At 41.5% G+C, this 18,816-nt stretch overlaps 1 protein-coding gene across 2 annotated transcripts in view; it reads right to left on the reverse strand.

The window, feature by feature from the left end:
• Positions 1 to 18,816, reverse strand: part of tenm1 (teneurin transmembrane protein 1) — a 210,987-nt gene that overhangs the window by 50,925 nt on the left and 141,246 nt on the right. For both annotated transcript variants that reach the window (XM_085134297.1, XM_085134305.1), the window contains exons 19-22: positions 17,018 to 17,161; positions 16,053 to 16,305; positions 15,257 to 15,277; positions 6,041 to 6,273 (exon numbers count right to left, since the gene is read on the reverse strand). In XM_085134297.1, coding sequence (XP_084990423.1) covers positions 6,041 to 6,273; positions 15,257 to 15,277; positions 16,053 to 16,305; positions 17,018 to 17,161 — 651 coding nt within the window. The remainder of the gene's footprint in view (positions 1 to 6,040; positions 6,274 to 15,256; positions 15,278 to 16,052; positions 16,306 to 17,017; positions 17,162 to 18,816) is intronic.

The following is an 18,816-nucleotide window of genomic DNA, read 5'->3' on the forward strand; positions in this document are numbered from 1 at the left end:
CGACAGGGCAAAGGGAGAAATGTGGTGGCAGCATGTCAGCTTCTGATAAGGGCATTAGTCTGCCCCCTGTGGGTCAGAAAGAGAGACTGACAATGCAAGTGCTCCCACCACCACGTGCACGCCCATAGACGCGCACACCTCTCTCTGTGGATGTCAGCTCTGCTGCCTGGGACTAGTCAACAAATTAAAGATAAGACCTGCACACTGCAGCCGCCAACAACTAAACCTTCAATCACCGGGCTCCCTCTGAAGTCCTCTGTCCAAACCAACACATGAAAGAAACAGAGCACTCTGCTATTTTTACATATGTGTGTCTTTTATTGGACGATTGCTTAAAAAAACAAACAAACAAAAAAAGGGATCCCTTTACGCTGTGAACGGAATTAGTCTAAAATGTGAGCCAAGGCTGTTCCTGTTCCTGAGGGATTGACGCCTCTTTCATGTCAGACATGGGATCCATCCTAAATGGAGCAAGGCCTTTTATTTACCAAGCTAATTGACTGCAGAAGCAAATGTGCAGCCAGCTCCAAACAATGCCCCAGATCTTGTATTCATGAGTGAATGTTTGAAGGACACACGATAATCCCTGTAGCTTAGGTTATTGTGGGGCGGAGTGAGGGGGGACTATAAGCGAGAACGCTGTGCAACATCGCAACGCTGTCAGCTAAATTAAAATTATGGATTACTGTTTAACAACTGTTTTGCCGTGCTGCAACAATATTATGCGTCGCAGCAGGCCTACCGCTGCTATTTGAACACCGGGGCACGGGGGTGATTCATCGACGCGATTGGTGGAGGGGGGAGAAAAACAGATGGAAGAAGTAAGGAAAAAAGAGGAAGGTGCTAATTTGGAGCGAGGAGCTCACCAGAGGACGAGAGGCGAGATCAATGCTGGAGAATCACAGAGACACAACTTCAAAAAAGAAGGGGACAGCTATTTCTCTGTGAAGTCTACCACTCATTACCATTGGAGAGAGGGTGATGGGAGGGGGGGAGTGTGGGCTGTGGCAGATAGATGACAGCGAACCGAGGGGCTCCAGGCAGAAATCTCTAGATCCTTTATAAGAGCTGGTTAGTAGGAGCACAATAGCCACAGAAGAGACTCTGTGAACTCCAATGAGTCAGTATAAATTACCGCACCCTGAGTGAACAAGAGGAGTCTTGGGACAGAATATTCTATTACTGCACGAAGGCAGAGATACGGCATGTTCTAAGGTGTAAGTAGCGCGTATACACAGAACAATAGGCCACAGATCATGTGTCAAATGGTAGTACGAGTCAACCGCGATCTTTTTCGCTCATCATCTTCTTGTTTCTCTTTTTTCCTCCTCTTGTCCCTTTATATATCTGAATGAACTCAAGAAGATGGAGGAAATTAAAATCAAACATCCCCCATCAAACCTGGAGCTTCCCTGTGTTTAGTGACATTTAAAGAACGGAGGCACGCTACGTTTATTTATTGCGCTCTGTATCGACCGGCTGTCTGCCTCCAACGTCGGACGGCATCGCAGGCGCACGCTGAGTATGACTGACAGAACAGGCCTTGCAGGACTGTGGGTGTAGCCTGAGTGACAGGCCTGTGGCTAAAAAATCTCCCGTGACACCTGGAGACCGAACGCTGGAAGGCAGGAACAAAAAATCTGCCATTTTAACCTTTGTAGTGTGACATCCTGGAGGACAACTGATGTAGCATATGACATTTGATTTTAATCCGCGGTGAGTTCAGAGTCACTGACCAAATAAAGTGAACTGCAGCTTTTTCTGTATACGAGCACTCGAGCTTTACTGCATTAGTCAGTAGGCAACCTGGAGCTGTACTTGTGCAGTTATATTTGCATCACCCTTTGTCTGTGCATACAGTCACGGTGCACAGTACATCACAGAATAAACGATATAACGTGTGGGTGTGAAGGACGGCTAAATTGAGATGAATTGTCAACATACACTTGCAAAAATATGGATCTCTGCAATGTGAAGACGCAGATGAACATTAACAGAAAAATAAATGAAATCAGTAGTCTGTGTTTGCTTCTCTGTGTTTTTAAAACAGCACAGATTCTCACACACACAGATAAGCTGTCGTGAGAATCTCTGAGAACTTGCTGCAGTTTCTCTGCAGATTTAGGCTTCTGTCGCTATGATATTGAGGTTATATCAGCCTGCGGAGGTCACACCATCTGTTGTCGTTCTTCTTTTGGAACACATTTCGCAGCACTATATACAATAAACACATTCAGCACCGCTTTATAGACGAAGACTGTTTCTCTCACCACTATTGTCCAAACTGCTATGAGTGTAAGGGACCAAAAGAAAAAGAAAAAAAAATCCCTAACCCCAGGTATCCTGTGGGTTGATGACAAAAGTCAGACAAGACCAGTTAAATTTGCTACAGCTCACAGCCAGGCCAGAACAAAAGGAATTAAAATGTAGTAGTGCAATGGCAGACAATAGCAGGAAAAGCTGGAATCCACTCCTGTCAGCTAATAAGTGAGGGCAGAACGATTAACCAATTCAAATCAACACCCCGGGCTTAATGTCTGAAATGTATGTGCATTAATTTAAATTGCTTGAACCCGGCTAAAGCTAGGAGGGAATCAAGAACTAAATCTGCAGACTTCTGTGCATTAGAAACGCTTAATATGACAGGCATATTCTGGTTTAAGTTTATGCCTACAAGTGCTTTCTCCCCCTGTAAGCCAGGGGAAGCTATGCTTACCCTATTAGTTGAACTATTATTGTCATTTTAACAAAGATCAAACTTCCCTTGCCTTAGGAACAAGATAAAAATATTTCTCTTGTAGCCAGAAATTAGCAAAATAACTTGGCGATTTAATCAATCTACAGAAGAGACAGAAGAGTACAGCGCTGCTGCGTCACAGGAATTTATGACTGTTACCACAGCCACAGTGTGCATAAAGATAAGATTTTGAAACTGAATATTTTAGGGACTAGACCAGGACAATTTGGAGATAGGTAAATTTAGGCTTTCAGTTTATAATTTATAGTTTATAGTTTATAATTATAATAATTTTCTGCAGAGAATATCTGAAGTATATTCAAAAGGAGACCATCTGAAACACATATTGTGTGAAATACAAGGACACAACTGCCAACATTCTCCCTAAAAGCCGAGAATCAAACGCAGATAAGTTAATCATTTCGTAAGTTGCTTAATTTAATGCACATAAACAATCTATTGAATGCTAAAAATTGTTACAATTTTGTAACTTTCTGTTATTATAGTTAATAATCTAACCTTGTAAAAGGTGTTTATTCAAGCTTCTGATAATATAAATTTGCATGTATGAGCACAGCATGTGTCTGATTGTAAACATGAGGTTGTTTATGAAAAATAAAAATCCCCCTGATGATGTAGAGGTCTTAAAAACCCATGTATCAAATACGATAAACTTGGCGTTTCAAGGTTGGAAACTTTTATTTTTTACTTTCTAATGAATTCATCATTCAAACTTATCAATGTTTGATTGATTCATCATAATACTGCCACACATTTGCACTCAAACTAAACATATACAAGTTTACAGTACTGTGCAAAAGTCTTGAGTCACCCTGTAAGTTTGCTATCTCTGGCTCATCACAAGCAAAATATAAAGAAACGAGGGTTGGCTCAAGATTTTTACACAATGCTGAACACTTCTCACACATTTTTGTATCCCTACACCTGATTTTTTTTTCAACTTGTTTGCAGGTGTGGTAGTAATTTGGGTTTACGTTTAAGTTTACGTAGGCTATGCTTAATTTATCAACTTAATGGTTTCTTTTTAAAAAGAAAAGGTGAAAAACTGGTGCTTACACAAACTAAATGTCCATGAACGCAACCCGACCTGAAACCTAAGTAAGTACATGTGTTTGTGTGCCGACTGCAGCTTCGAGGGTGCACTGTGTTACCGTGAGCAGTCAGCACAAAAACAATGATGGAAAGCAAGCTCTAAGTCACATCCTCATGACATATTTTCTGGTAATTCTTCTAAATTAGGCTTTGTGGACAAGTCCGTGGAACGAAAAATAGATTTTTTTCCCCTTTTCCATTTCCAGTCATTACATTGTGGGGTGTTTTGAACCACAGAGCCAAAAACAGACCTTTTTCTACTTTTTTCCACAGAGACATTTGGAGTTGTTAAAGCAAGAAAAGCACAGGTGCAACGAACAGCATTAACAATGGCCTTATTCCATTGAAGTGTAAGCCCTGACAGTGAGTCAGCATACATAATACCAGAGCCTGAAACTAGAGCACCTCAATGGGCTCCAGCCATGATTATTAGTTTATTAGTCACACCTGTGCTGGTCCTACTGTGCCATGGCAAAGTGTCTGCTGTGGAAAAGGTCTAGCTGTACCCTGGCAGACAGTCTGCAAAATAACAGTATTACTGTTATTTTTTAGGGTAAATTAGGTAAAGACTTTAAAAGGCAACTTTCAAGTTTTAGCACCGTACAAATGAATGGCAGGAGCTATATAACGATTGTATTATATAATAGTGGTGCCTGGTTAAATCAATTTACATCAAAAAAATAAAAAATAATGACAGCAGGGTGGCAAAAAAGCACAACCAGCATGAATCCATCAATCTATCCGTGTAGCTGGGCTGCTGGTGAGACTGTGATGGGGTGTTTTGTGGCAGTGAACAGTTGGAGCTTTGAACCAATTAAACATAATTTTAATGCCATGGGATTATCTAAATATTTGAGGGCATATGGTGCACGTGCTAATTCAACAAATCATATGAGAAACAAAGCTTTAAATGTCACTTTGGTCAAAACATAACATGAGTCATTCCTGCAATAGGTGCACGGCTAATTTTCGCTTCATTATAATAAGTATACACCCGACTGAAACGTGTTCTGAAGTCGGCGGGATAATTTAAAGAGTCACGTTAATCACTTTGCACTATAATTATCCTTCGTCTGACAAACAGAACATGAGCTCACTGTGGACCTTAAATCCAAAAATGTATCCTGTACACAAAATGCAGGGAAAAATAATTTATAAAGAAAACAATAACCAAATGGCCATGTCCATAATACTGAATATGTTTAACACTGGCTGTGCAGCTTGCATTCTTTTGTAAAGATTTGTAAAGGGCTATCTCTCTCTGCACACATGTAGCAGTGACTACATGTGTGCAGAGATTATCTTCCCATAGCCGCACTGTCTTTACTCCAGCAGTGCTCGTAGCTTGTAATTAGCCTTTACTGTCCTGGCCAGCTCTACAGTGATGAGGAAAGGCAGAAAGAAACCATAATAACATAGCATGAACCGGGTCTTTATGACCTTTTTCCGAGGCAGCGGTGCACAACATTGGGATCATTGTTACACTGAATTTTCAACGTTCTGTGGCTGTTTTCAGCGAGTTAATCAGCCCCGTTTGCATGCACTTCACTGTGGCTGCAGCTTCCTGCTGGTACAATGATTTGAGAGTCACTTACTTTCCATAACAAGAGCTCACCACGCTCTCTTCTTAAGCATACATGCTTTTTTTTTAGTTTATTTTTTAGCTCTGCAGCATCACTCATACTTAATATATAATATCTAAATAATCAATAACTCAATATATTGTGAAAAAGCATCCGACTGAAATGGATTTATCAGTATAGTAATGAAAGCATGATAAAGTGTCTAAGGCCTTTTTATCAATATTATGATTTTAAAAAGATGCTATCACTCTCTCACATGGATATTAAACCAAAGATGTTTAAAGCACACAGAGTATCACTGTTCCAATGTTATCAGTGTGGCGTTTTGAGATTGTCATAGAAGCTTTGTGTCCTATAATGATCTCAATCCTGATAGTTAACACACTGGAATGAAATTGAAGGGTGAGATGTGCTAAAGCACAATCAGTCTGCATAAAATATGGGTGCGTAACAAGCCGCACCAATATTAAAATCCTGATATTTACGGCTGTTTTTCTAACCAAAGGCAACAACTCCAGCTAAATGCACCACATATTGCCAAACTGATCCGTGTGTACTGACCAACAGATCTGTAAATATTCACCTGGAGGGCTGAAGGCTGTCCTACCTCGAGGGTTATTGAGTGCAGCTTCCGTGGCCTTCCTGCCCTCTCCACAGTGGCTCTGGTCAAAAGGTAGACACTGCTCCCCCGTCCCAGCAACTACCTCCAGATTGCGAGATGGATCTTTTGGCTGCCCGAGGTTCCTCACCCTGTAAACTCTGCGACTGCTGGTGTCAGACACATACAGAACTTCCCCCCTCGGGTCCATGGCCAGATAGTACTTGTGGGCAGGGCTGGTGCTAGTGAGACAAGGTGGACAAAGTTAGTTGAAACAGGTTATACAGTGAAACTGTACATGCTACTTTCTTTTGTTTCTTGCTTGCCCGGTGTTGTATTTATTACACTGCAGTTCAAAGTGACACTGACTGAGACACTAGCCTAGTTTTGCAAAATTATACTGCACCTCGATACTCCTGCCTAGACAACACCGTCACTTGAAGGATAGGTATTTAGAGGCAATTAGGTCATCCCATTGAATAGCATTATCGTGAGACTCCTGGAGTAAATTTGCGACTGTGCCGAAGCAACAAGATTAATACCTCCTAATTTACATAGTACAGATGGCCACAGCCACTGCAGCTGAAGAGTAGTCCTGAGTGATAATCTTATTTTTAGCATTGTGTATGTTAGGGACATTCTTAATATGGTTATGAATTCAAAATGTCAACATGTTGCACAGTATGCTTTCTTTTTTTCTTTACATTTGGGGCCAGAGTGGTGCTTTCACATATGCATTTATTATTGTAGAAAGTTGATTTTAACCCAAATCATGATGTTTTCCCTGCTGTAAGCTAGCAGTAAAGATGCCACAGCTTACCTAAAATGAAGTGAAAGCTGAACAGATGGAACCACTCCTTACTCTTGTTTCAAAAGCATTTACATGGGTCCTTTCAGAGCGTAAGAACAAACAACCAGTGGGTTTAGTTAGACTGTTGAGAAAAACAGTACAAATTCCTCCTGAGCTACTGTAAACCCTTTTTTATAAGGACAGAAATCCTGTTTAAAAGGAAAGTGGCACCACTGTATCCAGAGATAATTCTCTTTTGTAACGAGCTACACATTATCCTTGTAATGAACAGACTGCAGACTAAATTCGCGGAGACGTAACACTGCATCGAGATAAGTAATTCCTCCTTTTAGTGCTGATCTGTCCACAGAAACAATAACAAGGCGTAAAAACACTGATGATGTAAAACTGAACTTACATGACTCTTACATCCTAATCAGAGACCTTGTTTGCTTAAAAATAAAACTGATATTTTCCTTTCACCCGACATGATTTTTATTGTTTGTAGAACAAATGCCCTTCTCTGAGTTCACTAAAACTTCACTAAAAACGACTGCACTTCCTTCAGGTTTATGGCTGCTTTTATCCCAACAGTGCGTCTCAGTTCTTTCCATAAATATTCAGTTGGATTAAGATTACACAGCTGACCACTTCAAATGGCCCCGTGTTTCTTGGGTGCTTTTAAGCGTGTGTTTTGGGGTCTCATCCTGTCGGAGGAGCCGCGACCTGCGACTGAAACGCAGGTCTCTGACACCAGGCAGCACGTCTCGCTCTAAAATGCCTTTGATAAGCACAGATTCGACCCTCTGCCAGGCGCAGCAAAGCAGGCTGATTCTAAAACACAGCTACAGGAGGCGTCGCACAGGCTCCTTTGTCCCCTAAGTCCAGTTTGTCTGATTAGCGATTAAGCAAACTGTTCCCCGGCTCGCTTGAAGAATTGGACCTGGGTGCAGCTCATTTGGACTTGTGCACACTGCGCATGGATTTCTAACGCTTTCTCAACAACAGATGTCTTTGTGAACATTTTCTTAAGTAATTAACAAGCTAGTGCGAGGACAACGTGTCACCCCTTCCCTAATTGAGTCACAGAATGACTAAAATGTCAGTTAAAGGAGCACGATTTGAAAGCATGTGTGATCGAAAAGAAAGAGCGAGAGAGGGAAAGAGTAATACGAGAGTCGATTAGCAGGGGTTTTTGGGGACATACACGCACAACAATCATGCTACAGCAGCCATACCTAGTGTGAGTACATCTTAAACGTGTGAGAAGGGGTTTGTGTCTTCCGGTGGCGTTTTTTTCTTCAGAACACTGAACTTGCGCACCGTATCAAAAAGCTCGGAATTAGTTTGATGTGTTCAAAGGACGTTCTCGTAGCATTACAGCGAGTCTCCCAGCACTTTTTAATTTTACAACCCTGCACTCAAAAAAAAAAAAAAAAAATCATGCTCAAAATGTTGATTTTAAGTAATCTGATTACATGTATGTAACCATGTAACCAGTACCATTTAATTTCATGTAAATACATTCGTATAATTACATTATGGACTTAAATACTTGTAATTTTGTAACAAAAGTGTCATGTAAAATGTTACATTTAACGTTACAATCATTTAGAAAGCTCTTGGAATTTGGTTAATAAACCTTTGATTATACTTATAATTATTGCTTCGTGTATAAGAATCCCTTTTTGCTGTTATCTGAGGTCTAATCGACCCTAGCTCTAATGCTGTGCTCTAATGCTATGCCTATTTTTTTATTTTTATTTTTTTAAAAGAGAAGAATAGGAAACTCAGAAGAGCAACCGAACATCCCCCATCCTCCCAAAATAAAAAATAGGGCTAGAGTAAAGTCGACCTCACAGAGTTAACTAAACACCAGTTTGGCTTTTTTATGTTTGACTTCCAAAAGCTGGACCTCCCTTTGCCTTCTTCAATAGAGCTTACAATCATTTAGAAAGCGCTTGGAATTTGTCTCTGTTTTGAAGTTTCACTGATTTTTAAATCAGTGAAACTTTTCTTCTGGTCAATTTGGGCATTCCTCTTGCAGCCTCACACAGGGAGGTTGCCTACAGCCCCACGAATCAACTTCTAATAACACTAGCAGCTGTGGTCACAGGAGCGTCTGGCTTATCCTCTCAGACAACTTGCACGTCTGTGTTCAGTACAATAACAGCACCAAAGTACTTTCCTCATATAAAACCCGGTTGAACTGCTTATAAGAATGAAGAAACCCACGATGGGGCAGCACAGCGGTGGAGTGGCTCGCACTCGTGGCTCGCTTTTGGCTTCTTCCTGTGACTGTGTGGGTTTTCACTTGCTTCCTCCCACCATCCTGTGATGCAGGATCCTGATTTACAAATACAAAACAACCCAAAACAAAACTGATAGCACTGGTCTAAAACCAAAACTAAGACCCCTGACAAGCTCGGTCAGCAGCCTGCCGTAGTTCCAGTTGAGCCTGGCAAACTTGCACTGCTGCTCAGTCTGAAAGTTCTTGCTAAAATCCTTTGAATGTGTGAATAAAAGGAACTATAAGGTCAGCATGCCCTGTGTTATGCAGCTCTTTGGAAGACGACTGGCCTGTTTCTTCTTGCTGTCCAAACAACATATCTTGTTGAGCAGAGATTCGGCCAGCTCCTCTACATGCAGTCCAAGTACAGCAATCGCTTGGACTCGATGGCCTCAGGCACACTATGGATAAAACTAACTTCTCTGCAACCCGCAGTGAAAAAAAAAGAAGAAAAAAGCTGGCAAAGAACCACCAGGCACAGGGCTCACGCCAACTTTAAAGCAATTTAACTTATTTGCTTTGAAAGTTAAGCTTAAATCCTGGGGTTCTTTTTTTGTTTGTTGTTGTTGCTTCTGACTTTTTTCCCTTGCTTCGGTGATCTGGAACAATTAAATGCTTCTTGTTTGGCATGGTTGGTTATGCTGCTGCTCGTGATCAATAACAGGATGTAATTAAAATTTGAATGTAAAATTTCTAACTGTTGAAATAATTTCTTTATATATGTCAAACAATATTCCAGCTAAATTAAATCAGTTATTTGGCAATAAAATTGCTTTTTGTCCCCAGGATATCAAACAATGTTAACATTACTAATAAAAATAACTGAATAATGAAAATATAATGAATTTATAATAAATAAGTAGTAGTCACACTATTAGGTAGTCCCACTATTAACATTCAGGGATGTTAATTAGTCTCTATTTTAGGGATTTGGATTCAGTAAAGAGGGTGTGCTGGCCTAAAAGACAACCACTGAGCCATCCAATGAGTGGATGGACAGACACTTGTAATAAAAATTTATGACAGCAAATAAAAAATATACTTATTTTAATGACTTAACAATAATTTACAATAACTTTGCACAGGCCATTTTAAAAAAAACCTTTAGCAACAACTCCAGTATGAAATGTATTAATTCTTCCTTCACTGAGGTGAAAGGACATGCTCTGGGCCACACCAGTTACGCTAACTTAAACTGGCTTTCATTGATAAGGAAGTAAAGAAAAGCCGATGTCAGTGCCAGTTTTTCCTGTTTTCAATGGCACGCCTGTATAATACAAAGTATAAAAACAGCAAACCTACAACTGCCTCCAATAAAGCCACAAGGATGTTTTTGCTAACATTTTATAGTGTCACATATATATATTTGTCAGCAGAATTGTATCCACATGTCAGGCAGCGATAAGAAGCCTTATGTTTAAATGTATGCGCAGGCTGCATAAGGAGGAGAACAGCATAATCCTTGCATGTGGAAATCTTTCCAACAGCTGCGTCAATGTATGATATTTTTGACTTGAGACACTTTGGTTACAAAAACAATGATGTGAAAATGACTCGTCAGCTGTAATTTTATGCCTGTATGTATCTTTGCTTTTGATTTCACCCGATGTCAAACAGACTGCTTAAAACAATTAAAGGAACACTTTGAAAACACATCAGAGCTCAATGGGGGAAAAACTGATATGAACTGGGTAATGTGGTAGGAATGGATGGATGTCACATTGTTTGATGGGAATGAAAATCATCAACCTACAGAGGGCTCAATTCAAAGACAGCCCAAAAAGCGAAGTGAAAAAATGATGTGGCGAGGCTTCGAGGCGACTGTTGTTGTGCTATTTAATAAATAGTTCATTTTGATGAAATTTCATTGCAGCAACTCAAAATGGTACTCAGTAGTTTGCATGGGTGCCAGGTGCTTGTAATTCAAGCCTGACAACACAGAGACATGCTCTTATTGAGATGAGATGAGATGGATCGTGTCAGGGGGGGATCTCCTCCAAGATCTGGACCAGGGCATCACCAAGCTCCTGACAGCTTCAGATGGACTGAAACAGAGGTGTTCTATTAGATTTAGGTCACGCGAGCATGGGGGTAGTCAATTCCTTCATCCTCCAGGAATGGCCTGCATACTCTCACCACATGAGACCGGCCATCATTGTGCACCAGGAAGAAGCCAGGACCCACTGAACCAGTGTAGAATCTGACAATAAGTCAAAGGAGTTCTTCCTGATAGCTAATGGCATCATTGACTAGCCTACAGAAGTCTGTGTGTCTCTGCATGGATATGCCTCCCCAGACCATCACTGACCCCCCACCATCATGCTAAACTATGTTATAGGCAGCATAATGTCTCCACTGCTTCTCCAGACCCTTTTATGTCTGTCACACACACTCAGGGTGAACCTGGGGGCAGCACAGAGCACCAGTGGTGGATCTACCAATTCTGGTATTCTATGGCAAATTTCAATTGAGCAGTGCCAACCAGTAAGCACAGGGCCCACTAGAGGGCGTTGGTCCCTCATTCCACCCTCATGAAGTCTTTTTCTGATTGTTTAGCCAGACTCGCTCACTGGAGGTGAGTTTGTAGCTCTGGGGGTGCTCATCCTGTTCCCACTTGGGAAAACCAGTGGGTAAAGGACCTTCTACGGCCCTGAAGGGAGACACAGCAAACCTTTGTGCCATCCTGGTGGAGTTGGACTACCTGCGCAACATCTGTAGTGTCCAGGTATCACCTCATGCTACCAGTGGTACCAGTGGTACCAGTAGTGCACCTGTTGTTAATTTCATCAACCACAGCAGCTGAAACTGATTAACAACCCCCTCTGCTACTAAACTGACCAGATCAATATCCCAGAAGCCTAATCAACTTAAAGCTACTCTGATCAAAAAGCGGTCCTCTTTCAATTTTTTTAGAAGTATATACAGGATCATCTTTTCTGTAAAGTTCATGGCCTTTCAATGGACCGCAGTACGGCATCAAAAAAAAGCTCTGACCCAACAGAAAATAAGAGGGAACAATAACAAGGAGTGCAACAAAGGTCCAAAATTAAACCCAGGCAAATCTGACCTCAGCTGAATGAGTCATGGGGACAAACAACTGCCCGTTGTTATTGTTGTTGTTATTGTTGCTTGATGAAAAGTGGACAAAAGCCTTGGAACTGATTCACTGAGAGGCTCAAATAGACAGCGTGTTGCACAGGAAGAAATACCTCCGTGCGGCGTCATGTACATGTCCTACTGCTTATAAGAAATTGTCCTTTTCTCCTCAAAGCCTGAGCCAAACATTTGCACAACTGACTTTATTCGCCCTTACGCTTCCTGCAAGCTGCATACTGTCCTTTGTGTCGGATGAATTCCAACAGTGTGGGCAAGCAGCTGTGCAGGCAAGATGTGACTTGTTTCTGCACATATAGTCCACAGTTCATTAATTACATAAAACCTTTGATACTGTCATGCTATTGTGTTGTATTGTGTTGCATTATTATTAAGACTTGAACACAGTGATCAAAAAAGTGAGAGGGAATTTAAATTTTGCACTTTGAACACTGTAACTAACTGAGTTCCGGGCAATTACTTTTTTAGCGTGAAATCCAATGTCAGCAGGGTCTGGTCAAAGGCTTCCTGCCAATTAAACTTGAAGACACCCTGTTAAAGGTTTCTTTTTTCCTCCTTTCTTCAGCAGCTATTCAATAAAAGAAAAAAGTCCTGTGAGGAAAATTACAATGTCAAAACAAATGTTTCTGTTGTCACGCTCGTGCTCAATTAAAATATTTTTACGGGGCTCCAAACCTTTTCATTTCTTCTTTTTTTTGTAGCCAGCGTGTCCTTATGATTTCCAGTTTGCTTTGGACAGCCTTTGTACCCTAAATATTCTTTTCTTTTAAAGAAGAATACTTACTTACTGAACCTTCTCAATGCCCAGAAGAGAGAAAAAAACAAAAACAGCAACATCGGCAGGCTTGCTGTCAGTCATCTAGTCCATTAAGTGCATAACTGTTTACAGAGCTCAGCGCTGAACTGCACATACATAATTTAAACTCGATCCTAAGAGAGTTATATTCACCGAGTTTCAAAATGTGCCACTGCTCGGCGTACGGTGCATCGTATTTGCCGAGCCTCTTGAAGCTAGCGTGAGCATCGCACGCTGTATATAACTGATTACAAATCGCTTCACCTGTCTTTTCCTCAATTAGATGCTCATAGCTCCAAATGCTTTCCTCCAGTGGAAGGAAAATGAACAACAATAACAACCGGAGCACAAACAATCCCACTCCAGCCTTGCTCGTTCCCACCGCACGGAATAACAAAACAGTGATCAGAGTTGATAGACACAGTGATCTAGCTGTTCCTGACTGTCTCTCTAAATCGACCGTCTGGGCTCTCAGATAATACTGTCGAGGACTTCCTCCCCTATTTGCTTAACTCCTCGCTCCAACTCTTAAAGGGGGGGGGAAGAATAGACGGTGGTTTCATGTTGAGCACTTCCCATACCGTCTTCTCCTCAGAGAGCACCTTGTTTTGAAGCCCTTTTGGCTGATCGGCACTTTGCTGGGAAGAATGCATAGTGAAAAGCTTTGAAAGCTGAATATGGATGAATAATTAATGTATTTGACTTAGGAGAACAATAGCACAGAATAAAGGAGAAACTCTAACATGCTGCTAACAGTAAAAGACTGCTGTGGAGGAAAAGAAGGGAGCAGAAGCTAAAAGAGAAGCCTCCAGGGTAAGGAAACACCACCCGAAGTGCCTTCAGAAGAATCCAGCTCATGCAGTATAGGCTCCAAATCTTGTTATTGCGTTTTATCTGACACGCTAGCCAGATTTACTCAAATACTCCTTCACTAACACAACCCATGATCTTGTAAATGCGTTCATTTGAATTTATTTCTGGCTGGGACCAAATTTTCTGTTAATAATATATATTAGTGGATTCTTTCAAGCAAAGTTTTAGTTGATTTTTTTTTTTTGAAAAATCTGCATTTATACTACAACAATAGCCCAAGTACTTTATGCATCTAAGACCGTTTATCAATTACACATTAAGCTTTCTTCTTCAGCTATTATTTTTATTATTATAAGCAGTCTGAAATTCAGCTACTTATGGCTAAATGCCTAACAAAGACAGCTATTTATTAATTTTTTGGCATGTATTTCAGCTTAACAGAGCATACTGTAAATTCAGGTGGGTCACAAAGTCGAGTTCAGCTACAATCCCAGCAGATTGGCCGATCTCAAGGCAACACACCTCCACCGCCTCCTTTCCTTCTCTACCTCACTTGTGTCAGCTTGTCTGCTTCTCCTGTTTCTTATTATTGAAATTTCTGGAGTTACTCAACAATCTCTCCACATGCCAAACGCAGAAGTACCCCACTGAGGTAAAGCAGCTCCAGATGGGAAGCACTGGCTACATGGCTTTACAGTAGAAAATTACCAACGGTTTGCATATTTATATATTTTTTGACATTTGTTCCTACCCACCCACAAAGTACATCACAATCATATTATCAGTTCTGCACGGTTTCAGATTTTGGCACAGTATCGTGAAAAATAGTCAGGGTTTTTGAAATTGGATGAACCCTCTCTTGCTCTTCCACAAACACCCACAAGTACAAACACGCACACGCACACACAATCGGCTCGATACGACCCACGATAGCGGTGCACGCACAGATGCAAACATCACAACACACGTGCATGCACAGAAACCCTATAACATCTGTCTAATCTTCTGTCAAACAGCGTACAGCGCTCACAGCATCACAGAGGCTTGAGACCGGGGCAACGTTGAGGCCACTCCCGGCCTCAGGTCTTTTGGTCTGGCTCGGGAAATGAATAAACCGAGGCATCCACCAAACAGACTTTCAGTAATCCTCTAAAAAAAATGAAATCCTTGACATTTTGGCTGCGGTCCATTGTGCAAATTTTAATATCACCAAGTGAAATTTAAATGAGACATTCATAGATCTAACTGCATTCGTAGCGTGTGCAGAACCCGCACGCGTGTTCCAGGTGAAGGTGGGTCAATGCAATTTAAAAGGAGGCAAACAAACAATGTTAAAGCTCTGCGGGGCGTTTTGCAACTGTCTATTCCCTCAACACACATTTGTGCAGGTATATAAAGGAGGTGTAAATCACCACTTCTCACCTGTGTCTGGTATCCCGGTTCCTGATAACAAGCCATAAAGGAGCATTTCAAAAGGGGAGAGAAGAGAAAGTAAAAACAATTATTTATGAGGCTAACGAGAGGCCCTCAGAATTTCATAGGCTGCTAAATTTTCTCCCCATAAAGTGAAATTGGGGTTGCTTTAGACAGTTGTATTGTTTCACATTTAATATTAACCTAAACTAGAAGCCGTTTTTGGTGGGTTGGGGGTGTTTCCTCCCAGAGGAAACCTCTGCCTGAACCAGAAATATTAGTCAGACATAGAATAAAAACAGTGAATGAGAGTAAAGATACATAAGCAGAACACTCTACAGGACAAATGACTGTGCAATCCCATTGAGATTCAACACTTGAAAAAATACAGAAATGAGAGAATGTAATGCCTGCAGCACAGTAGGAGATATCATCGTCATAATCCAGAGGAGAAAAAAAAAAGGAGACGACGGAATAAAACGTATCTTTGTCTCTCAGCAGAGACTTTCAGCTTCTCTCGCATCCTAAAGAGGTAGATTAGAGTCTGTGATCTCTAAACCTCACATGCTCCTCCTTCTGCATGAAGACGAACTTCAGAAAGAATTCCACCGAGATCAAATAGATTGCAGCTGCAGATCCCATCCGCAGCTAATGCCATGCTAACCCGTATCAGCTGAGCTAATTTTTTATTTCACATTGTGCTCGAGTGAATCCGATGCGCCAAATCCCACTGCTTCCTACTGCGAGAGATCCCTACCAAAAGCGGTCTTATCACGAGCACACCCAGCAAGATCATTGCTCTCACTTGAGTTCCAGTATGGTTCTGGTGTATCCGTCTGGGTGGACCCTGCGAATGAAGTTAAAGTCCCCCACGTAGAGAGAGCCGTCGGGGCCGCTAGCCAGCGCCACGGGGGCAAACAGCATCATGTCCCGAGCTGCGCCGCTGCAGCTCGGGCCACACGGGACGCTCCGATAGAAGCCGTTCCCCATCACGGTGCCAATAACAGGGGGCTGCTGGGACAGGAAGACGTTTTCTCCATTCCCTTTGTGAAGGATTCCTGGGGAGAGAGGAATGCAAAAGTGACATGAAAGGCCCTTTAAGTGTACTTCCCATCAGTGGGTGCATGCTAATGTTGCTGAAATCATTTATGAATGCAACGATTTTCCAAAGTAGGAATGGTTTCAGTTCTTTCACATGTCAGACTTGGGGTCTGTCGTTTTTGTTTTCCTTTGAACTCATCACGCCAGATTTAAGGGAGTAAAAGAGTTTTGGAACAGGGTGATGTTTTTCACTCTGTTGCACTGACCAAAATTTTGTCAGTCTGACTTTTTGGACTGGTTTAAATCTGGACCAACCTCTTCTGCGTGCCTAACTCTTAACAAGTAACAAATTAAGATTTTTTGTGTGAGAAAATTCAAATTTGATACATCTCAAACCACTTTCTGAGCAGCTTTAATGGCAATAACGGCACATTGTAGCTGAGTCACCCAGACTACAGCGTTTTGATGTCCTTACTTCAAGGACATCTTGGACTTCTAAGCTCTGTATCATTTCATGTAGTCTGTCTAGACTATCAACACATAACTTAAAAGAAGTCACACAGTGGTTCTTATTTATTTCAATGTCAAAGAAAGAAAGCAAAAAACATCAATTTTTTCTTTCATAAAAGAAAAAACTAATTGGAATTGAATTCAAGTTTCTCCAATTCATTTTGTGGCTTTAAAAACGCAGCCAGCCTTCAAGCACCAAAAATAAGCAGATAAACTCACCGCTACGAATGTTAAGGGCATGGTGTTTGTCCAGAGACCATCCTCCAAGGTCAGAGGGGACCAGTTCAAATCCCTGCATTAGAGCGGTCCTTCTTTCCCAGTGGATAACACCGGGACACACCTCATACTCATAGCCGACTGCCACTGGAACAGAAACACGTGCACACATCGAGAGCTTAACATTAAGCAGTAGCGTGCAATTCCTATGTGCTGCAGACCAGCTGTGCTTAACGCTGCACCACGTGACGCAGAATGACTGCACGCGCTTGTATCTGAACAGAACCTGAAAACAAGGCAAAGCACACACAAGTTTCCCCATATCTTTTTCAAAGCTATATTGTATCGAGTGGTGAGATAGATAAAAGGCCTGTAGGGAGACCTCATCAGTGTTTGTGTTTGAGAGACATCAGTGAGGAGTGGGGGCGTAATCAGGAGGAGTACGGCTTCATGAAGGAGCCCTAGAATTAGCTGCTTGGCCTCTTAGTTGTAATGATACGCTGTGCAGCTTCCCACTACAACTAACAACTATCAACAGATTTTGTTTTTTCTTTTTTGGCTTGGCAGGATTAAATGTGTTTGGGCACTAATTTGCCACTTGGAATATGTTTAAAGGCAGCAGGTGACCAAGCTGCAGGAGCTTTCAAAGTAAACACGCAAACATACTTACATACATGTCATTCTGCAGTGTGTAATCAGGCGCGCTTGCACACACCGAAGGAAAGAAGCCCATGCACATGAGTCATTAGAGGTGGAAAAAATAAACACACAAGCAATACATTTACCTAATTAAGCAAGTGCTTCATTACAATTTTAATGGCAACTATCTGCTGCCTTTTCTGTGAGGTAAAAGTAAAAGTATTTGCAGAAATATGCGGTTGCTGAATCAGAAACTGTAAAATGGTTCTCTCATAATCAATTTAATGTGCCCTTTTATTTAAGCATGGCTCACACTACAGCAAAAATAGGACGACAAAATCCTTGCGACTACCGTGCTGACTGCAGTCGCTCTCAGACAGATTGCAGAATGTTTGCAAATTCTCACCGTTCAATCTGTAAATGCAGATTGCCAGCACGTAATCAGTGAAGTTCTTTTGCTCCACCATTTATTTCTCTGAGTGAGGACACAACATAATAAATCACACATATGTGAGTTATTAAGACTTGTGGCAGGCAATTTACTGCAAGCTGCACATGTCTTACTTTGCACCTTGCTGAGAGGAGTGCTCATTTACTTGGAATTAGAGGGGGAGATGTTATCAGAAGGAGTGTGGAGTGGATGGCTCAAACCTCTGAGTGCAGCGCCAAAACTTTGGCACTGTCCTGGCACTCTTCACTCAGTCCTCGCTCTGAGTGTTTACAACCGAGCCCCACATATTCCTGCTCAGAAATAATTACTGAAGCTGGAGGAGGAGGAAGTACAATTCTAATGCAAGATGCATACAAACATACATCTTTGTATTGCACAATCAGAATCAAAATACTTTATTAATCCCTAAGGAAATAATGTTTCCAGGCTTTTAGCGGCATTTCTACACCATGATCAGTACACAATGAAAACAACTCTCTGCATGTCTGCATCTCAGCAGTGCACACACAGACCAAGTCTGTTTTCTTTCTTTAACTTCCCTTCATCACATAATGTCATATAATCTTCTGGTATATAATACCACATGCCTGTACATAACACTGGCTTTAATAAGGACCTACAGATTCACACAGCCTGCAGAAACACCCAGAGGGATGTGCACATTTACACACCTGGCTTAGTAACAGTATCTTCACAGAGACAGCTCGGGATC

The sequence above is a fragment of the Neolamprologus multifasciatus genome, chromosome 2, assembly GCF_963576455.1.
Source record: "Neolamprologus multifasciatus chromosome 2, fNeoMul1.2, whole genome shotgun sequence".
Classification (NCBI taxonomy): Eukaryota; Metazoa; Chordata; class Actinopteri; order Cichliformes; family Cichlidae; genus Neolamprologus; species Neolamprologus multifasciatus.